The sequence below is a fragment of the Sceloporus occidentalis genome, unplaced genomic scaffold (genome assembly GCF_023333645.1).
Source record: "Sceloporus occidentalis isolate IW3139 unplaced genomic scaffold, rSceOcc1.0.p SCAF_4, whole genome shotgun sequence".
NCBI lineage: Eukaryota > Metazoa > Chordata > Lepidosauria > Squamata > Phrynosomatidae > Sceloporus > Sceloporus occidentalis.
The window spans coordinates 124,359-147,936 of record NW_028316984.1 but is presented as its reverse complement, the minus strand read 5'-3'; the positions used below and the strand labels follow the sequence as shown (position 1 = coordinate 147,936).

General features: G+C 39.1%; 1 protein-coding gene across 1 annotated transcript; it reads left to right on the top strand.

The window, feature by feature from the left end:
* The first annotated feature begins 2,267 nt into the window (after positions 1-2,267).
* On the top strand, positions 2,268-21,981 carry LOC149313375 (double-stranded RNA-specific editase 1-like). The gene is made up of 7 exons (XM_089521530.1): positions 2,268-2,280; positions 2,435-2,603; positions 11,572-11,720; positions 12,356-12,524; positions 14,867-15,048; positions 20,039-20,217; positions 21,455-21,981. Exons 1-7 carry the CDS (start codon positions 2,268-2,270, stop codon positions 21,629-21,631), a joined length of 1,038 nt encoding a protein of 345 aa, XP_089377656.1. The 3' UTR covers positions 21,632-21,981.
* Positions 21,982-23,578: the final 1,597 nt, after the last annotated feature.

Sequence of the window (23,578 nt, the reverse complement as noted above, 5' to 3'; positions counted from 1 at the left end):
TTCTGTTCTATGCTTTCCTCTATCTATGTTCTGCTGCTTTCTGTTCTAGCTTTCCTCTATCTGATGTGGTGTATTGTCTCTTATGGGTATACAAAATAAAACTGTAAAGATATATGCATATTTCCCTTTTGTATGTAGTTTTCTTTGATTTAAAACAGTGAAATCTCTACATATGATGAACAACTCTTATTTTTATTTATTTTATGTATCCCACTTTCCTCGCAAACATGGGACTCAAGATAGTTTACAATATAGGTTAAAACACCACAGTTCGAAGAGGATGCTTACAAGCTACAGCACATCCAGAAGAGGGTGTCCAAAATTGTGAAAGGTCTGGAAACCATGCGAGCAACATAGGATGCTGGGCATGTTTAGCCTGGAGAAGAGAAGTTAAGGGGTGATATGATGTCCCTGTTTAAATATTTTAAAGAATGTCATATTGAGGATGGAGTAAGCTTTTTTTCTGCAACTCCAGAGACTTGGACATGGAGCATCCTAAGTTGCTCCTCATAGGGCATTATTTCCAGACATTTAACCATTTTGGTTGCCCTCTTCTGGATGTGTTGTAGCTTGTAAGCATCCTCTTATTCCAGGTGAGGTCTGACCAAAGCAGAATAGAGTGGTACTATTGCTTCCCTCAGTTTAGACACCATACTCCTATTGATGCAGCCTAGAATTGCATTGGCTTTCTAAGCTGCTGCATCACATTACAGACTCCTGTTTAGCCTGTGGTCCACCGATACTCCTATATCCCTTTTACATGTGCTGCTGTCAAGCCAGGTGTAACCCATCCTATATCAGTGCATTCTGCCCACATGTAGTATCCTACATTTCTCCCTGTTCATTTTATTTGTTAGTTTTGGCCCAACTTTCTAATCTTTTAAGGCCATTTTGAATTTTGACCCTGTCCTCTGGGGTATTTGTTTGCTGTTGTTGTGTGCCTTCAAATCGTATCTGACTTATGATGACCCTATTGTGAAGTTTTCTTTGCAGATTTCTTCCGGGGGGGGGGGGGGTTACCTTTGCCAGCCTCTGAGGCCAAGGGAGTGTGACCTGCCCAAGGTCATTCAGTGGGTTTCCATGGCTGAATGGGGATTCAAACTCTGTTTTCCAGAGTCATAGTCCAACACTCAAACCACTGCACTAAACTGGCTCCTAATTTAGTGTCATCTACAAATTTGATTAACATCCTTTCTATCCCATCATCCAAGTCCATTGATAAAGATTTTGAATAGCATTGGGCCTAGGACCTAATCATTTCTCTCCAGAATGAAGAGGAGCCATTGGTGAGCACCCTTTGGGTTTAATCAGTCAGCCAATTACAAATCCATTTAATGGTCACATTGTCTAGCCCACATCTTAGTAGCTTTTTTGGAAGGATGTCATGGGAGACCTTATCAAAGGTCTTACTGAAATCAAGATACACTACATCCACTGTATTCCCTTCATCTACCAAGTTTGTGACTCTATAAAAAAAAGAGATAAGATTAGTCTGACATGACTTGCTTTTGAGAATCCCATGCTGACTTTTAGTAATCACAGAATTCATTTCTAAGTGCTTCTAGACTGTCCATTTAATGATCTGCTCTAGATCTTTCCTGGTATTGGTCTCAGTCTGACCAGGCAATAATTATTTGGGCCCTCTTTTTTCCCTTTTTTGAAGATGGGTACAACATTTGCTGCCAGTCTGCTGTGACATCTCCTATTTTCCAGGAATTCTCAAAAGATTATTGACAGTGGTTCTGAGATTATTTCTGTCAGTTCTTTTAATACCCATGGATGTAGTTCAGATAGATGAAACTCTTCAAACCATAAAGGACAGAAATAGAACCAGAACCCTGAGGGTAGGGATGCTCTGTGTCTACCAGGGGAACACAATATGCAACTAAGATGAAATAAAAAGGTGATGAAAACAATACATGGAAGAGTTATATAAAAAAGATGACAGTCTTAATAAGATCTGCTTACACAATTTGTATTACTTTTCAAATTCCAATACTGTGAACTATTAAAACTATAGTTTCAGTTCATATGTGATGTAGTCCAAACCTCAGTTAAGAAGTGACTGTGAGAGGCCAAATATCCAAGGGTGGCATTTTTCATCTACTGAAACAAATGAATGTGTCCTGGCAAGACTCAATGTTTCTCTTTCATTCAAAGCATAGATGACCAGAATTAGCAATATTAGTTTGAATTAAACGTCCAGAATTTCCCAGCCTGCGTGGATTCTGGAAGTTGTGTAGTAAAAAGTAATTTCTCCAAGTTCTATGTCTGACAAGGGTAAAACTGAAGTTCATCTGGGTCAATATTTTCTTAGGCAAAATCTTCTAAGCCATGTTTTCAAGCAAATCATCTCATACAATTGTATTTTAGGAAATGAGGCCTCTGAAAAAATGGTATTTATTTGCTTTTTGTCCTGAAATTTATTTTCTAGGTACTGATGTGAAAGATGCTCAGGTTATAAGTGTTTCTACAGGAACAAAATGTATCAACGGAGAATATATGAGTGATTGCGGTCTTGCACTGAATGACTGCCATGCAGAAATTATAGCTCGGAGATGCCTACTTAAATTTCTCTACACACAACTTGAACTGCTCTTGAGGTACGTTTAAAGGCCAGTTGTCTCAGATCAAGGTTTTCAGCACAGAATCATGTCCTATTGACCACATTGTGCTTAGAATGGCAATTATTGACTTGATTGAATAATGTGCTGTGCTGATGCAGTAAATCGTAAGGTGAGTTGCTGCCAAAATAATTCCCTTGTGCTGACACTTTGACACCTGCAGTGGTAGAAGAAAAAAAAGTAACTACATCAGTACTTCTTCTTACCTTTGGCTTAGCATTTGTATTGTACAAATGCTGCCACTAGATTCACATGTATTAGTACAATCTTGTACTGTTACTTTCCTAGGATTCATAGTATAGGATACACATGTTTACCTAAAGTTGGATGGACTATTGGAAGGATACAATTTGTTTTATATTGAACTGTATGTATTTTATTGAACTTTGGAAACATTACTTTTTTGAGAGACTTTAACTCCGAGAATGGGACTGGTAGTCAAAAAGGTAACTTCCCAAACTTTGGCCTGGTCCAGACGGGCACGATAAGACACCCTCATCACATGCGAGGGGCAGATCTTCTAGTGAAGATCCTTGCACGTGATGAGGGTGTCAAAATGGCGATGCCCTGTACTGATGGGCGCTGTCATCATTACGTGACGGACGCCTAACGTCCGCACATCATGGTGCCATTATGATGTCGCAAGTGCGCCACTGGCGCACTGTGGCGTCATAATTGCGCCACAAGAAGAACCCGCTTTTTGCGGGTTCTTTTTGGTCTGCAGGGAAGTCCCGCGGTCTGGAAGCTGCAGCTTCCCCGCAGACCAAAGCTAGGCACCAGGAGACCGTCCTTTTTGGATGGTTCGTCCCGCACCTTTGCTTCAAATTTATAGATAGTGACCTGAAATCTATGTGGAGGGCAGAGAATGCCTTCATCAAAGGGTCATATTTTGTTTCAGATACATTCTGGGGGTGGCATCCAAAGGCAAAAAGGCAGGACCAAAAATACCAGCATATTTTAATATAAAGCTCTAGTAACTGAGGCCCAGTACAGACTGGTGCTATGCACCGCCCTGGGGCCGATTTTAGGGCTTGGGAGAGCGAAGCGTCCGCATGTTCCTGAGCCCTACCATTTTGTTCAGGTGCCATTTTGGTGCGCGGATGTTCACACACCGTGCATGCTGATGATGTGCCTCGTGCGCCGCATCCAAATGGCACGGTGCACAAGGGACGTCACCGCGCCGCTCCAGGGTGCTAATGGCACTTCAGCAGTGGCAGAGAAAGGAGCAGTGTTTTGCGGCTCCTTTTTCCGGGCGCATCATTGTCGCGACATGTGGTTGCCACAGCAACATTCCGCAGGAGAAAGGGTTGGTGTCTCGCCACCCCTTTCTGCCCAACTGTATCCCCCCTAAGTCTTTCAAACTTTTAGAATAGGGAAAAACCCATACAGAAACTGGGAAATAACCAAATGATGATGTCAAGGGTAATGGTGTGTGGCCATTTGGAGAACCGCAAAGGACTGGAGTAGGATCCTTGGGTGATGAACCCCAGATCCTGAGATTTCTTGCCTCTAATGTAAACCTGCAAGCTTACCTGAATTTCCCCAACTGTTTACTTTCAAGTGACTCCCCTGTATATCCCAGAAATAGCCTTTAAACATGTACACTTTTACTGAAATTTTTACTGAAGTCAAAGGGACTGATTACCTGTAATGGAGATAGCAAAAATAATAGTCTTATACAAACTGGAAAGGGATAGCACTCTAGCTGAGACTTTCTAAAATCTCAAAGGTAAAAATATTTACATCCGTAATACCCTTTATGATGCTCAAAAGTAGAAGGAACTGGAAACAACCAGTGAAAATGTGTGCAAGAAAGTGACTCACAGGATGTATAAAATGGTTTTATTCTTCCAGTTAGCCAAATGTGTTTTGGCCTAGAAATATTTTCTGGCCTTCTTTGGGGGCTGTTAAAAGAAAGGAAATGGAATGTGAGCAATACATATGTATTCATAATTAAAAGCAAAGCATATACTGAAGAAGTAAAAACATATCAGTGCTTTTATGGCCCATACTAAACTGCATATATAGTCATCCCTCTGTTTCCATGGATTCCGCATCCCCAAATTCAACCAACCATAGTTCAAAAAAATTAACTTAAGAAACTCCCAACTACCATATATACCCATGTATAAGTCGGCCTCATGTATAAGTCAACTGAAGGTTTTAGGGTCAAAATCATGGATTTTGATAAGACCTGTGGATAAGTCAAGGGTAAATCATAGGGGCATGTAACAAAGGATGTAAAGGGGGAAACACCATGTCCCTCCCTCCTTCTCCGGACCTCTCCTGACCATCTAACACCCCTTCCTTGGTACTGGAGAAGAAGATGTTAACATCGGATTGAAAAGGAAAGGAAGTGGAGTTAAATGGGGTATTTGTCTGGTGGTGAGAGAAGAGTTTAACATCAGATTCTGAAGGGAAGGAAGTAGAGTTAAATAGGATTTTTTTTGGTGGGAAGAGAAGGGTTTAACGTTGGATTGGGAAGTGGAGGGAAATGGGGTGTTAGGTGGGCAGAGAGAGCCAGAGGAGGAGGAGGGGGAGGGGGAGGAGGAGGGGGAGAGAAGTTTTAACATCGGATTGAGAAGGGAATCAACTCTTTCACACACAGACACACACACACTCCTGCCTATGCAGCTCTTTCAGAAATCACTGCCAAGGTACATAGGGTGGTGCTTCTTTCAGGACCTTTCTAAACTATGCTACTGTATTGACTGGTATATAAGTCAACCCAGGATTTTAGGGTTAATTTTTGGACATAAATTTTTCGACTTATAGTTGACTATATACAGTAATAGTTATCTGAGTAGGTGGCAAGGCATCATATTTTTGCAATTTTTTTCTTCCTGTTTGACTTAGGGCTCAAACAGACAGGCCAAAATAAAGCTGCTTCGGGCCTCTTTGGAGGTATGCCGTTTAAATTACACACACATCTTAAAAGACCAGAAGCTGTACCAAAGCTGTGATCTAGCCTTTCTTAAGCATATAGTGAACTTTAGTCTATAAAACCTTAGGCCATCATACATTTGCTCAAGTGAAATCCAGTCTCCCATTCCACTTGTAAATGGTTTTTGAGAAAGCAGATGTGTGTACTAATATTAGAGAAGGAAAAGTGATTTTGTCCAGTTTTCTCTGTCATTCCCATTCACTTGTAACTGGTGCCCATTTGTTGTGGAGCAAGAGGTTCAGGCCAGAGCCACAGACTTGGACTAGGTGCAGACACAAACTGAATCTTGTATGTTAATGGCAAAGTCAGCATGGAAAGTTCAAAGCAGAAGGCTCTCTGTGTGTGTGTATGCACACATGCATCTCATTTGCACCAAGACAAGAGGGCACACACTGTAGTTAGAAGTTGGCCACAACTTCACTACAAAACACAGTCACAAGTCATATACATTCATAACCAATATCTTACATGTGAGTACAATGGATAGTCACAGTAACATAGAGGGGACATGGGGCCCAATGCTTTTCAAGACCAGCTAAAGCTTAAGCATGACTGCAGGCCCCAGGCATATCTGACCAGGGATCTTTGTATCAGCCATTCTGTGTGACATCTCCTAAGGTTGGATGGAAGAAAGGTCACCTGCATCTGCTTCTACTACAGGTTTCCCCTCCCCTGTCTTTGTCCCACTGTCCATCCCGGGCTTTCCTCCCCCCTCCCCCAATTCTAACTCTACCCTGATGCTCCCTCTTCCCTTCCATATCTGCCACAGGAGGGGGCCAGCCCTGCTTGGCATCCACCCCCCCCCCCCCCATATTATAGCACAAAATAACTAATTTGAGCTCACAAAATACAAACAGCAGTCCTTTGAAATCACAGTTGTCTACTTCAGCAGCAACCCATTAATCGAAAGAACAACTTAGGCAACTTAGTCTCAACGTCATGAGTGCAAACCAGAAGGTTAGGACAGTGTCTCCCACACATACAGCTCTAAAAAAGTCCATTAAAACTGTTTATATCTCTCACACATGTTTTCTTCATGCATTCCTGTATCTCTCCCCCCCTCCACATGTGCAGAGGTGCGTAGCACACCTTTGTTTTCTGAGTTGCGAGACACCTACACAGACAGCACATCGTCCCCAGCATGTGCTGTCTGTGTTGCTGTCTGGTATATACTCCAACACATATATGCACTTTCCAGGGCATCCCCTTCACCTTCGAGAGTGAGGACTGAAGAAGTTTCAGCAGGGAAAGGAAGGGGAAATTTGGAAATCATCAAATGATCTGTCCTAAACTGTGATAAAATAATCATATAGGGTGATGTTGGTAGCCAACTGTCAGTTAGATGGTTAGGTTAACAAAGAATTCTTTACTTCCACATAAATTGTCCATGGGTGTCCAAGTGCCACATCTTTGAAGATTGGATATACTTCTTGGAGTTTTAACACATTGTTTTATACAGTCGGCCCTTCTTATACACGGATTTTTTATACACGGATTCAAGCATACACGGTTTGAAAATGTTCCAAAAAAGTATAAAGTTACCTTGATTTTCCGTTTTTTATAAGGGACACCATTTTGCTATGCCATTACATTTAATGGGACTTGAGCATACACAGATTTTGTTATACACGAGGGATCTTGGAACTAAACCCCAGCGTATAACAAGGGTCCACTGTACTTCACTTTCATACCCAAGAAATTGATCAAATCCATAATACGTTAATGCTTGAGCCCCAGCTGTTAGAGAGAGCCTCTCCCTCCTTCCGTTTTCTAACTGCCATTGCTCTGGCCTCTGAGGGAGAGAAGAGCAGACAGGCACAGTTCCTTTGTGCCTGTATGCCAGCAGCTGTTGACTTCCCTCCCTGACCCATGGTGACCCTGTGGATGAGACATCTTCGAAACTCCCTGTCCTCCACTTTTCTCCTTAGTTCCTCTAAGCTCATACCCGTGGCCTCTTTAATAGAGTCCATCCATCTAGCATGTGGCCTTCCTCTCTTTCTACTTCCCTCCACCTTTCCCAGCATTATTTTTTCCCCCCAATAAATCATGCCTTCTCATATGTGGCCAAAATATGACAATCTCAGTTTAGTCATCTTGACTTCCAGGGAGATTTCTGGCTTGATCTGTTCTGGGACCCATTTGTTTGTCTTTTTGACTGCCCATGGTATCCTCAGCACTCTTCTCCAGCACTACATCTCGCTTTTTTTTAATTAAAATCTTCATAAAACATAGATACTTATACATAAAACAACTAAAATACATATCTCAAATGACTTGATTTACTTCCTATTTTCCTTCTTAACTATCCAGCTCTCGTATCCATTTTGGGATCATGCAGCCAACAGGAGAACAGCTTAACCCCCATTCCCTACTGCTATCCCTTTTTCTCGTGTGTTCTGTCTTATTTCAGTTGTAATCCTGAAGGATGGGGTCTGGCAAATTAGCTATTTGTAAGGCCATCAAAACTTTTTGGCTGAAAGGCAGGGTATAAATATTCTAAATAAATATTATTAAAGGTCATGAAAAACATGGAGAAAAGATACAATATGAATGGTTAAGAAAATGTTTATTTGCTTTCTGAAGACTAAGACGATTGTAAGGTTACTTTAAAAAAATAGAGCTGGTTGGCTCTGGGCATCTACCATAGATGTTTTGCATTACTAGTAAAAATATGGATCTTCCTGATTGGTGGTGGCAGTTGTTGTGTGCCTTCAGATTGTTTCTGACTTACGATGACCCAATCATGGAGTTTTCTTAGCAAGTTTCTTCAGATGGGGTTTGCCATTGCCATGCTTTGAGGCTGAGAAAGTGTAATTTGTCCAAAGTGACTCAATGAGTTTCCATGGCTGAGCCAGGAGTCCAGAATCATAGTCCTGTGCTCAAACCACTCCACCACACTGGTCAATTCTGATTGGTAGGGGACATGCAAAATCCTCATGTCATTACTTACAGGCAAAGTAGCCCATTGGGATGTCTTTCCTGGAAGCCTTTCCCCATGTCTTTGCAGGGGAACATGCCATAGGTATGCAGTGGACAGGAATATGCACTTAAACCAGCTAGCATTGAGGTACTGGATTCCTTACTGGGAGAAAACAGAACAAGGCTGTGTGTTGCTATACAAATCAAGAGGTGTATCAGGGTGGTAATCATCAGTACTAATATAGCCTCTGTGTGTGTGTCCCATTGTCTTTCTCGCCCATTCATTAAATTTGCTGCTGCCTTCATCCCCTGAAAATCTGTTCCAGGGAATTGAAGGACTTTTTGGAATACTTTACTTTAGAAGGCGTTGCGGAGTAGGGGGCCTTAGAAGGAAAGGGCTGTTGAAAGAAAATAGCTTCCCTTTCTTTTACCTTAGCAGAGGCATCTGCTGAACCACAGACCGTTCCATGAATGGAACAGCAGCACTGGATTCCCCCGTTACTTCTTAAGGTACCACAAGAATCTTTGCTGTTTTTGCTACATTAAACATAATAGGACTGTCCCTCAGGAAACTGTCTGAAGCATGTTACCCCGTTGCTTTGTAAGATCATAGATTCCCATATTTGGGAAAAGTACCCTTCATAGTAATCTGAAGACAGATCCTATCTTGCTTAGAAGATGTTGCCTCTTGTAATTATAGCCTTTCTATTGTTTTTAACTGTCTTATCTAAATGTTAAAGAAAGATAGTATGAACTACTTTTAAGATGATAATACGTTGCAAAATAAATTCTGACTTATCAAGAAACATTGCTTCGGTAATACACAGTATGGTAAGCATTATGGGAAAATCTTTGTGTTCTTCTGTTGAACCATCCAGAGGAACTGTGCAAGAGTTTTTGATTAGGCTGATTTGGCGTTTTATTGATAATTGATCATTGATTAAAATTACTTCCAGATAAAAAATTGGAAAGTCCCCATATTTTAGAAACAAATTACAACAAAAAGTTAGAAATTGAAGGACATGAGGTAAAAATTTTAAGGCAATTCCAACTGAAATACTGAAGAAAAGAAAAAAAACTATCTAATCTTGACAGAACATTTAAGACAAAAATTTTTTAATACAAATGGGAAAAGGCAGAAAGAATCTCTTTCACAATAAGGAAAAAGAGCTATTTGATAAACACAGAGAAGATAAAAAAGATTTTCTAATTAACCATAAAGATGAACAAGGATCACAAAAAAGAAAAGAAAAGAAAGATGGAGTCAGAGAAAGGGAAAGGGAAAGTAAGATTACAAGGATGAAAACAAGATCAGAAAGAAAAAAATAAACCTGATAAAATGGGTGTAGAAAAAGAAAGTCCAGAGGTCCAGAAAGTACAGACGTCTGAAGAAGAAGAAAGAGAGTGGTGAAGGTATAAAGCCTACTCTTCCTTACCAAAACAACGCCAAGGCAGCCCCAGTGGAGAAAGACCTCCTGGCTCCAGCTGTGTGTGAGAGAGAACGGTGAAGGGCAGGACCCAATGTGACTTCCAAAAACAACAAAAATGTTTACATTTTTTAAAAAAAGACCACCTGAAGCCCAGTGGACCTGAGGCAGCTAATTGGGAGACGCCCTCGGAGAGTGGCACCTTTAAAATGCCGGCTCCTGGGCCCCCTCCCCGGACCACCTGGCTACATTGCCCCAGAGAAGGATGTGGAGGAGAGCAGCAGAATATTTTATGCCAGATCCAATGCACCTGACACCTGGCTGCACCAGCCTAGAGAATAACTAGTTTAGACATGTAATTGTTAATAGATTGTTGTTAGGAGAGAGTTGGGGATTGTTGTTTAGATTATTATGCTATATTATGTTTGATTATTATGCTATGTCATGTATTTTGGATTTTTTGTACTTTGTACTTTTCTATGTATTGACTTCTTATATAATTTATTGCATTATGTTTGCTGTGATGTAATTGGTGTGGTGTACTTTGTATTTTGCTCCCTTTGCTTTGCAATCCGCCATGATTCTGCAAGGAAAAGGCGGAATATAAATAAATCATATTATTATTATTATTATTATTAAAGATAAGGGTTAAAATAAGGTAAGGGACTGGAATGGTGTCTGGGACCCAGATATAGGTAAATCAACTAAAAAGGGGGGAGGGGGGGTGGAGGGAAACTTCCTGTGGTAGCATTTGATTTATTGGAAAACCTTAATTTGTTAGATATATGGATATCACTACACGGGTCAACTATACATTCTACTCAGAAAGATTTAAATCCTGATCAAGGATTGACATGTGTATATCAAAATCTCTATGCAGAAATATTATCTGACCATAACCCAATCACCTTGATATTTAATCCAAGAAAAAAGAAAAAAAAAGAATATTCATGGAAATTGAAAGCTTCCATCAGTTAATAGTGGTATCACAACATACGTAGTTCATTAAAAATGAAAAATTTAAGATAGTTTGAATACTCATGTGTTTCAATTTCTTAAATAGGTATCTTCATTTTGTATATTTTAATAAATCTGAAAATTTTATTTGTAGGCTGTCATTTAGATTATGCACTCTTGTTGTTGTTGAGCCTGTGAAGATCATAATGAGATGGTACCTTAGTCCAATATTAAAACTTCCTTCTGTTGAAAATGAAAATGTCATCCAGTTGATGTCTTACTCTATTTTCTGTGTTCATTCGCTTTGATCTCCTTTGGAAAAGCGGGCTATAAATAAACAGTATTATTATTATTATCATTATTATTATTCATCAAGCCTTTCACTATCTTGTGTACTTAATTCTTGCTTTTTGTTTTTTTGTCCTTTTCTTCTTCGTTGAGGATGGTTGCTAAGTGCTGTACAGTATTTAGAATTACTTCAGAAAAAAATATCTGCACAAACGTCCAACTATGTGGAAGGGAAGGTGATCATTAGGTCTCTAAATTAATTAGGCCTTTTAATAGGCTCACAACAATAAAGCAGATAACACTTGGTCTCAGCATCTTAAATCCTGTTGTGCTAATTATTGGTTCTTGCTTTATATATTTTTTTCTTTTTAAAAAAGCTCCCTGTCAAATAATATTTCTCTCTTTGTTCCAGTAATAAGGAAGATCAACAAAAACTTATTTTTATCAAGTCAGAACAAGGTGGCTTTAAATTGAAGGAAAATGTACAGTTTCATCTCTATATCAGCACCTCTCCTTGTGGCGATGCTCGGATTTTTTCACCACACGAAGCAGCCCAAGAGGGTAGGACCCATTTTCCTTACCAGTGAAGATGTCTGAGATATAAAAATGATAGTGATCACTTCAGTAGTTTTTACAAATCTGCTTTTCCTTTTTTGAAAAAAACCTTAAATGAGAGCCGGACTTTATAGAAAGATAGGTATCACTTATAGTCCTTTAATGGGTGATAAAAATTGTGTAGGAATGAATGTGTTATGCATATGTAGATCATAATCTGTAGCCATGTACACTATGTACATGGCAACTTGTGCTGGTGTATTCATTCCTGCATGACAGTGATTTCTTGTAGCTCTATCTTTGCTCATAGGCCTCTTTGGACAAATTTAAAGTGCAATTTTCTTTTAAACAAGTTAGAGTTTTTCTCAGAGAGGAATTATAGAATGTGTAAAGGAAGAATTAGCAAACAAGTCTCAGATGTGAATTTGTATGGATGAGATGTTTGTGAAGTTTCTTAATGCACACGACTGCTCTCCTAATTCCTCTCACCTCTCTGTTATTTCTGCCGCTCTCGTGTGCCTATCTCCTGTGAGTAGCAGAAAACAGTAATAAACTTTCATAGAAAGCATAGTCACCACCATTGCCATTAGTACTCATCTTCCATTTTATGATCAGTAATGTTGGCCACTTCTGTCACTTAGATCAGGGAGACAGACATCCCAATCGAAAAGCAAGGGGGCAGCTACGGACGAAAATTGAATCTGGGGAAGGAACAATCCCTGTCAGATCTACAGCTACTATCCAGACTTGGGATGGAGTACTGCAGGGAGAGAGATTGCTTACTATGTCATGCAGTGATAAGATAGCCCGGTAAGCTGTTTCTCTTCTGCTGAACTGACAGCTTTTGCACACTGCTGGATCCTAGATGATTGAGATTCTCAATTAATTCTGTTTGTACTGGTTTCTGTTGAATGGTTTACCCCTGGTAAGTTGAATGGCATAGTGCATTGGTTCATTTGAACATATTATTTCCTTTTTGTAATGCAGGTGGCAGCGAGTGTAATATTTTTCAGTTATACATATGCTAATTAGGAAAATTCAATTTAAAAAACCAAACTAAACCAAATACCCAGTTTTAGTGCTAGTGTTCATAATAACTTTTTAGCAGGAAATGTGAGACTTGCATGCAAAACACATTGTCCACCACTGTATACCATCTGTTTCAGCAAATCTTAAACTATTACTCCCCAAGCTGCTGTATAAATTCAGGAGGGTTTATAGAGCCGTTCTTGGGTGTGAATGGAATGGAGACATTCAGAAGCTGCTTCTTTCTCTAAGATGTAAAAAGCTAGCTGCATGTACAGTCCTTTCTAGCTTTAAAAATGACATATATTTTTTTATAATATGAGGCTGGTAAGCCATCCAAACCCAGAGTTTTTCCATTTTTCATTGTTCTTATACTTTCGGATATTTCCAATGGTGTTATTGGTCCATTCAATACTTCCTTCTGTATCTTTGATATTTTCTCCAATTCCAATTTTTGTAAGTATTTCTTTACTTCCTCGTGATGTTTTTCTTTTTCTGTTTTTTCTTTATAAAGATTCCCATAATATTCACCAAATATTCTTTTTAGGTCCTGTTGATTATTATATATTTTCCCTTTGTATTTAATTTCAGTTATTATTTTCCTTTCTCTTTCTCTCTTTAATTTTTGAGCTAACCGTTTACCTGATTTGTTAGCACATTCAAAAAAGTTTTGTCTCCCAGCTCTTAATTTTCTCTCTATTTCTTTAGTTGTTTCCAAATCTAATTCTTTTTGTAGTAATTTGATTTCTAATTTGATTTTTTTATTCGCTGGTTCCTTTCTTAACCTTTCTTCCTTCTCTTTATTTCCTTCAGTATATTGTTATTTTTTTCCTCTGCCATTTTTTTCTTTTCTTATTCCCATTTTCATAAACAGTCCCCTTACTACTGCCATACATGTATCCCATACAATGTTCATTTTCATTATCCCATCGTCATTCTCTTTAAAAAAATACTTCAATTCTTCCTTAATTTTGTTCACCTTATCTTCCTCTTTTAACAATTCCTCATTTAGTCTTCATTGAAATTCTTTTTTTCTGTTCATTATTTTTAATACTATGGGATTATGGTCTGATCTAATTCTTGGTAGAATATCCATTTCTTGTATTTTAGGTAATAGGGTGTTACTTACCATAAACATATCAATCCTTGACATGGTTTTGTGGCATTCCGAATAGTACGTATACCCCTTAGAAGTTTTTTAAAATGTATTTTTCTCCCCCTTCTTTTTGCTACTGCACTTTCAAAATTTGGTTACAGTGGCAGATGCACTTTGTAACGGTGTGTGTGTATGTTTCCAGCTTTGATCCCTCTTTCAGTCTTGGGAAAAGGGATGCGAATGTTCAGTTGCCTTTGTTGCATGTGCTGTGCTGAAGCCAGAGACAGGGTTATAAATCTTTCATAACCATATTGAAGTACACACAGCTGGAGAGTTCAGAGTTGTACAAAAACAACTTGGAGAAGGGCATATGTGCAACGTATTTGTCCATGGCGCTGTCTCCTAAAATTTCTTCAACCTGTACCTGCCTATCCAGTAGGAGTATACATCAATAGATCTCAACACATGCAGTATACCTAGATAAATTTCACTTCGAAATGCATGCAAAAAATAATAAGAGCCGTGGAGGAATTCTTTGTTTTCTGATGGTAGGCATGTAAACTGGCTATGTTTGCAAGTCCTTAGGTAAAGCAGTGTAAGAGCAGGGAAACACAATCTTTTGGCCTAAATTGTTTGGCACAGTTTGAACTGCAGGAAAAACTGAAATGACAGAGACCTCTTTTAAATCAAAATTGGGTGTCATATGTTCTCTCCAGGTCACTGCACTCATTGTGCAGTGTAGCAGTGGCATGCACCTTGTTTTGAAGTCAGATTACTTTCCTGCAAAAAAATGAGCAGGGAGCATTTTGCTGCTGGCTGTTGAAGTTTGGTAGTGGGCTTAGGAGTGTGGCGCGAAAGCAACCTTCTCACTCCTGCTTTAAACATACTATAACGAATGAGCAGGTGGAGCCAAAAGAGTCCATCATAGAAACAAGTTCTGTTCTCTCTGTCTTATATAAATTCATCTGTTTGTCTTGTCTGCTGGCAAAAATTATGTATCTAATTCAAATGGTCATTTGTTTCACTTTAGATGGAATGTGCTTGGTATTCAAGGAGCATTGCTTAGCCTCTTTGTGGAGCCAATTTATTTCTCTAGCATCATCTTGGGGAGCTTATACCATGGAGATCACCTATCCAGAGCAGTGTATCAGCGGATAGCAGAGATAGAGGACCTACCACATCTCTACATACTTAACAGACCTTTACTCAGTGGTAAGTATGGTGTGAAAAAAAATTGAATTTTTTTTGCTGACGTATTTTCAAAGTACTGCAGATTGATAGGTTGACTTTAGCAGCATTCAGGCTTTGTTACATTCAGCTATGACATCTGAATAGGAATGTCCTATAGCCACATTCTCTTAAATATAAGCAGAACCCTCCACTCGATTATGGACAGTTATAAGGCAGGATTGCATACTACACTGGTCTTCTTGTGGTCAAGTAAATATGTGCTCAGCATAGCAAGTACTGAATGGGGATACAGTGTGCCTGAGGCTGGCAAATAAATAATTTAAGAAATTTAGGTAAAAAAAACTGACCCAAAAACCTGGGTCAACTTATACATGGGTCAATAAGGTATTTCGCCCTCAGCCAGGCTCCCTCCGTGGGGGAAAGCCCAGCTGGGGGCACACTGGAAAGGGAGACCGATCGCCCCAGGCGCCCTTCATGGGGGAAGGCCCAGCTGGGGGCACACTGGAAAGGGAGACCGATCGCCCCACAGCCTGTCCCCAGCCAGGCTTCCTCTCCAGGGGAAAGCCCAGCTGGGCACACGCTGCAAAGGGCGATTAATTGCCCCACAGCCTCTCCTCAGCTGGACTGCCTCCTTAAGTCTGATCCTTGATTTATCCATGGGTCATATAAAAATGTATCATTTTGCCCCCCAAAACTGACTACGACTTATACACGAGGTCAACTTATAGTCAAGTATATATGGTAAATGATGATGTTCACATAGGCCATAGTCCAGGGCCATGTCAGGCAAGTTTTAGGCCTGTTGAAATTCCTAGGCATAAGATTCCTTAATACAGTCTACCCTCCCCATACACAGGGATCCGTTCCGCCCCCCCCCCCCCCGCCCCCCACATATGGGGAAAAGAGCATATGCTCAAGCTCCATAGGAAATAATGGGGCTCATGTTTGTGGCAGCGCATAGGGCGTGCAGAGCGAGTACGTGTCCCATTATTTCTGCCTGGGCTTGCCTTCCGCATGAGCCCAAAGCAGCGGAAGGCAAGCCTGCCTATAAGGACGGCCAAATGTACTGCCCTTGCCTATAGCTAGTAATCTTAGTACATTTTAAAGTGAAAGTTCAATATTAGAATTCAAAGTTTAGATTTGTTTGATAACTGTGGGCAGCATTAGACATTATGTGTAATTTTCTGATTCTTTTTAAGAGTCTTTCTAAAAATAACACCAAGGCTCCAGTTGAAAAGAAAGACTAGCATAATAGGGGATTCTTCTTCTGCTTCTTTCCTGTTGAAAAATAATGTCTCCCAATTGTTTGTACCCTTGGTGCCCAAAAGGTATGGGTATCTATAGGTGGGATGAGCTACGCTAGGGGTTTTGTTTGTTATTTTTATTGTGCTTTGATGATTTTATTATTTTTCTTTGTAACCAGCCTTATTTTTGGATTGTTTAATAACATTTTAATTTAAACATTTTGTGAATGTTTAACTATGTGGTTTTAATCATCATCATCATCATCATCGTTGTTGTTGTTGTTGTTATTATTATTATTATTATTATTATTATTATTATTACAGTGTTGGTGGCAACAGCAGCCTGGGTGAGCCAGTGTTTACCAGACAAAAAGCATAATGGTTAAAAAGGCCATATAAATATATACCAGACTTACCTTTTAGATTGTCAGCCTCAGTAGCTACAGAGTATACATTTTTTAAAAACTTTAAAGAAAAAAACAATTACAATTATACAAACACTACCTGTCAATACATAGATTCATATGTCTTTAACAATTATTAGAACTTTAAATATTAAAGATTTCATGAAATACATCAGTTTCAAATTTATTTTTCTGTCTTCCTTATGATTCTCTGAGTTGTATACTGTTGAAGTTACATCTTTTTTTTGTACTTCTATAACCATATATGCATTTTAAAAAAAGGTTTCCAATAGAATCTTGGAACTACAGTTAACATGTACATGTATACCTCAATTAATGAAGATGTGTTCTCGGGCATTACTTGTTGAACAGAAAATGTGTTGCCAGAAGCGGAAACATGGAAAGAATAGGGATAGATTTCTACACCACAAAAGAAGAAGAGCAGTTCAGTGTTTTTTTAGTACATTTTTATTCACAATTAACAGTGTGCACATATGAAATGAAATGACCTGATCAGATGAAACTTGCATAAGTAAACAAAACCACATAATTTAGCAGTGTGACAGCTGGTTCACAATTTCTGTATCAGTAATCAACTAAAATGGATGGAGAGAACTACCCTGCTGCCATTGGTTGCCTTTTCTTCTTGTCACCTGACTCTTGTATTCAGCTTTGGATTCAATTAGCATGGCAGGCAGTTAGCCTGCATGACTTAAATACCCAGCCCTCAAAAATCATTCATCATGGTTTGCATGATAAAAGCTCTAAGGGAGGATTGGCTCCCTTCCTGATGTCTCTATGCCCCTTTTAAACAAACACATTTCTAGAGACTGAAAATGCCACAGAAGCTGAGCCAAGTCTCACAAGAAATAAGATTCTAGGGGTGTGGGTTTCCATAGACAGTAGTTTATGCCCTTGGTAAGTGCAGCAGGTAACTCTGTTTTTAAAGCCTGATGACAACATTGTCCTTGTTCAGGTGACTGCTTTGAGAACCTCTCAACACACTGTTAGAATATTTTAGTCAGACTGTGAAACTGATCTGGCTTACATCTGAAACATTTTTATTTATTTTTGTTTATTTCAAGGATTTATATCCTACCTATCTCCCACAGTTGGATTCAAGGCGGGTTGAAAACTGAAATAAATTTTTAATTTATTCTAGCTAGCCTATAACCATTGCAGCTGCCTTTTGGGAGTTCAACTTGCTGAATCAGGAGGCTTACGTTAAAAAGAGAAGTTGTTCTGTTTGCCAAGAAATGGAACCTCAGTCCTGCCAAACCATCCCGTCCTGCAAGGTGCTGAGCTGGAATAAATCCTGAAGCTACCAGGAGGAATGGTCCCAATTTATTGAGAGCAGCTACATTTTATAGAGAAACAAAAAGTCATACAGCAGCTTTTTTAACTGTGCATGCCCCAAACTACGCAATACACTATAAGTCCTTCAGCTTGTACAAGCTAGTGCTTTATCTTTGTCTACATCTTTAAAGCTTGCCATGGCTGTCTAAAAAGGAAAGGGAATGCAATATCAAGACATCCTTGGTTCTCACAGGCATCTGGCTACAATTCCTTAAGGCTAATCAGCATCTTCCCCCTTTTTAGGGTTCAGTGATCTCAGCAGTTAACACATTCTCAAAGCATGTGAGCCAAAGAAGTGGTTTCCTAAAAATAAAATATGATTGTATACAGACTTAAGCCTTACAGTTCAAGTGATGGAATAAATGGTTAAATGGAATGAGTTGATGCAAATTTAAACAATTTACAAATGGAATATATATTAAGGGTCATTTGAGTGCCAGATTCGTTTCTTTAAAAATGAAATAGCCCTGCATACATTTATCTGTTTTGGACTTCTGTCTAGACATGGGTATCAAGATGAGGTGTGGGTTTTTGATGAGTGAGTAGTATAATTTATTTTAACTAGGGCTTCGTCTACACTGTAGAAATAATGCAATTTGACATCATGTTAACTCCCATATCACCATCTTACGGTATGTAGGGATTTTTAGTTTGTGAAGCATGAAGGAATATACTGATAAAACACTCCTAAGAGATACTCATCCAACCTCTGCTTGAAAAGGAAAGTCGACCACTTTCTGATGCAGTCTGTTCCACTCCCAAACAGCTCTTTCAAACGTTTATCTGGAATCTTATTTCTTGTAGTTTGATTCCATTGATTTGCTGTGTATATCTTCTTTCCATAAGTTCAATATAAATAGTTTTATTTTGAAGAATATTAGTTACCCTATGTAACATCATTTTTCTTCATCTAGTTATTTAACTACACTCAAATATCAGATTTGTAATAAGTGATAAAGATGTAATAAGATACACTTTCCAAATTGTTTTTATTTATGTGTGACTTTTGTGTTAACGTATTTTTGTATTCTTTTTTCTGTTGTGGATCTGCACATACATAGCACATATATTTCAATGATGCTGAAATACATTAGAAACACATTCTTCAGGAATGGAAAGTAGAATATTTATGACTTAATATCTTTGTCTCAGAACAGGAGCACTGAAGGGGAATGGGTTAGTTTTTCAACAATACTTTTTAAGGACTGTAAGACAACATTATTATTATTATTATTAACCTTTATTTATAAAGTGCTGTAAATTTACACAGCGCTGTACATACAATCTTTTAGTCAGACGCTTCCCTGCCTTCAGGCTTACAATCTAAAAAAAATGTAGAGACAACACTTACAATGTGTCAGGTTCCACAGCAGAAATGACAGGAGAGCATTCCCCCCCACAATGTACCAAAACAGGCTGGATCCTATCACTTACTGCATCTGAGTAATTTCTATTATTTATGCAGCTTATCTGATATCAAGCCAGCATTTGCACAACATCCAGCACAAACAGTATTGAGATTATTACGTATATAAATTGCCAGTACAATTGTATCATTAGCATGCTGATGCAACCACTCTGATTTCATGTAAAGCTGCAACTGAAGTAGTAAATGGAGCAGTAGAAGCAATGAGTTTCACTATGAATACTTTCTTTTCCCCACAACCCCACCAGTTCCTTTTAGGAAACGTTTATTAAGAATACTTTATTAGGAAATTTGCACTTTCATTCTTTAAAATAGGTTTCCAGTTGCTCCAATGAGCTATAATTTAAGGAGGCAACTGCTTAAAAAAGGAATCCAAAGTCCTGACTGTGTCTTGCCTTGGCCATTTGGCACTAGAGGCTGCATGTGCCCTAGATTTGCTTTAGATCTTTGCTGAAGGGCTGCCAAAAGGTGTGTGAGGCCCAAAAGAGCAACACTCTAATTTATCTGGGGATGCAGCCTTTAAAACAGTGAAAAAGTTTTCTTATTCTTTGAGAATGTTCTTTCTTCTTTTGCTTGTTCAGGTATCAGCAATGCTGAAGCACGCCAGCCAGGTAAAGCACCTAATTTCAGTGTGAACTGGACAGTAGGAGATGTTGGTCTTGAAGTTATTAATGCTACAACTGGCAAAGATGAGATGGGCCGTGCATCACGTCTTTGTAAGCATGCCCTGTATAGCCGCTGGATGCGCATTTATGCAAAGGTATGTTTTCAAAAGTGGATGGTCCAGCACTATATGTACTAAGCATAGCCACTGGGGCTTTGATTCTGTCTTTTACTGGGCAAGCAATTCTCTCCAGAGTTGAATGCAGAAGGACTTTGAAATCCAAGAAAGACTAGATATAGAATTGTACACTCAGAGTAGGAAGGGAGCAACAAGGGCTATCTAATATTCTAGTCCAAGCCTCTGCCATGTAGGAGTAGTACACAATTAAAACACGCCTGAAAGATCCCAATGCAACCTCTGTTTAAAGACTGCCAAAGATGTAGCATCCACCATGCACCAAGATGGAGAATCCACCATCCACTGTCAACTCACTCTTACGATGAAAGAGTAGATGATCAAACTGAATCTGTCGTACTTGGGCCACATTGTGAGAAGGCATGACTCATGAGAAAAAACAATAATGCTAGGAAAGGTAGAATGTTGTAGAAAGAGAGGAAGATTGCATACTAGATGGCTAGACTCCATTAGGTAGGTCATGGGCTTGAGTCTGCAAGACCTGAGCAGAGCAGTAGAGGATCAGAGGCTGCTTGGAGATCTCATATACAGGGTTGCCATGTGTCAAGGTAGACTTGAGGGCCACTAACAACAACAAACAATGTTTAGGTAGTGTCTCTTGTAATTTGAATCTTGTAATTTCTGTTGTTGCAACTGTGAATTACACAATATCTGTGAACCTGTTGCTGTGAATCTGTTCCCTTGTTTCAGACCAAATGTTCTCATACTTCAGCCTGGGATATAGCTATGCTGTATCCCTTTCAGGGGAAGCATATGGGATGGTAGACTTGAAAACTCCTTTCTTTCCAAACCCACCTTTGTGTGCTTAAGCATAATTCAAGTAGCCCCTTTGAAATTGTTCTGTTCTCAACAGCTGTCTCTAAAAGGATTCTGATTCCTTCTAGGCTCTGAATTGAGAGATACCTTGAGGGTTGTCTTTTAGCCCAGATTACTTTTGTGTATGATTTTTTTAGGCTTCAGAGCCCTACAGTTTCATCTTAAAAATGCAACTGGGAAGAGAGGAGATGGGAAATTGAGATTTTGATTGCTTTGGGCAGGTGATAAAACACAGGAAAAGAATGAAACAGCGTTTTGTTTTTGTTTTTTCTTGGCAATGGTTGTATAGTTGGACAATATAAGAAATCATATACTGGAATAATAATGAATTTGCTGTGGATAACAGAAACTCTCCTTTTTCTCCTCTCTTTGCTTTTTCCAGCTTTCCGCCAACCTACGTTCACAAGTCAGTAAACCAAACATGTACCATGAAACTAAGCAGGTAGCTGCTGAATATCAAACTGCCAAAGAATGTTTGTTTAAAGCATTTTTGAAGGCGGGGCTTGGAGCCTGGGTGGAGAAACCCATTGAACAGGATCAGTTTTCCCTCACAGTCTGATCTCTGGATTGCATTTCACTTGGACAAGGGACTATAGTGGAAACAACAATCTCCAGCATCAGCACTTCACCTATACAACTATAACAGCAGCTTTTAAACCTTCTTTTTTGGTGGGGGGACTTTTGACCAATTTTTTTCTGTTGTTGTTTCACAGAAGTATTAAAACTAATAGAAATATGAAGATACAAAAATTAGTTTGGAATCAAACAAGGTTGATTACCTTCTCAAGAATTGACGTCTGCAGGGGAAAACACAGTGCAACTCTCTTAAAGTGATTCATCTGGAGAGTTTACAAATTATTTTAATACATTGTTGCCAGGTGCATGATTAATGTAAATCACATAGGATGTTACACTACAGTTGGACTATGTGGTTTGAATTTGTGTTCTTTTAGAGCAGGGGTAGGCAACCTGGGGCCCGCGGGCCGGATGCGGCCCAGCGAGGCCTTGGCACCGGCCCCAGCCCAGTCCTGCCGCCGATTGCCGCCAGGGCCTTTGGGGAGCAATTGTCTATAGAAGCCTCAGAAACATGCATTTATATTAACATTTTTTTAAAAATCAGCAAATTTTTTCACGTGTCCTCCATTTTTTTTAAAAAAAGTGTCTTCCATTTGAAAATTTTGTCCTACATTTGTCCTGGTTTACTTATATATTTATTTTTTTTAATTATTTAATTATTTATTTTTTGGCTTCGGCCCCCCAGTTGTCTGAGTGACAGCAACCCGGCCCCCGGCTCAAAAAGATTGCCTACCCCTGTTTTAGAGTCTAAAAGACAGCTAATTTATGTGCTTCTTTTAGATGTTTATTTTTTAAATTGATTAAAAATATAGGAAGGATACAGAATAGAAAACAAGCCTGGAGACTGGATAGCTAGTGTTCTCTGCTTCCTTGCTCTTTAAAAACAGCTGCTGAAAACTTTGTGTCTTTGATGTATGTACTGTATTTATTAATCTGTGATCCAATTTTTAACATGCTACTTTTTATTCTAAAGTACCTGTCGTCTCTTCCCACTTACACACATTGTGTAGTTATTTTTTTACCATTGTAAACTGGAAACAAAAAATATTTGTAATCTAACACATTTTAGACTTCAGTGTACAAAAAACAACTTAGATATAGATGGTTTGTGTTTCACAGGAACTCTATGGAGTACAACAGTAATATTACCAGTGATGTGGCAATTTCAAACATTTGTTCATTTGTGAGGAAATACGCTGTCCTGCCAAAAAAACCAACACAAACACCACAACTCCTAAAGGTTATTCCTCAGATAAAAGCAATTTTAAACCGTTAGCTCTTCTGAGTCTTAACATATTTTCAGCCAAACTGTTGTGTCCGTTTGAGGCGACATTGCTTGACATGAATTTAAAGTGTTTGAAGTTTAGTTTTGTTTGATCCTCTAGTAATAGGAGTAAATATTGAGACCATCATATTTGTTTGCATTACCTTTGATCCACAGGCATGTTTATACAGGTCTGGATCTCTCAGGGACATTGGTTTTGGCTGAAGGAATTAGTAATGAATGATCTGCATTAGGCCTAGATCTCTGCAGAGGATGCTCTGGTCATAGTCATGGCTACTGCATCCACTGCTTGTGTTGCACAGACCATTGGCTACAGAAGGGTTCACTCTAATGTGCAGTGTGTATAGGTCATAGTGTTGTAGCTAGCTAATCTACAAAGCCAGTACTCACACGTGTCTCTCCTGTACACTCCCAGTGTTTCAGACAGTATTATCTCCACTCACTTGGCATTCCTCTGGCTGGTAAGTAGGAGGTAGAGGATGACCACAGAGTTTATTAAGTGGGCAAGCATAATACCTCAGCTTCTATATAATGCCCCACCAGAGAAAGTTAGACATAAACATGAAATCTTATTAGGAAATTATTTGAGCAGTTAATCTAATTATAAACGAAAGAAGCAATTCATAGAAATTTGAGCCTGATCTT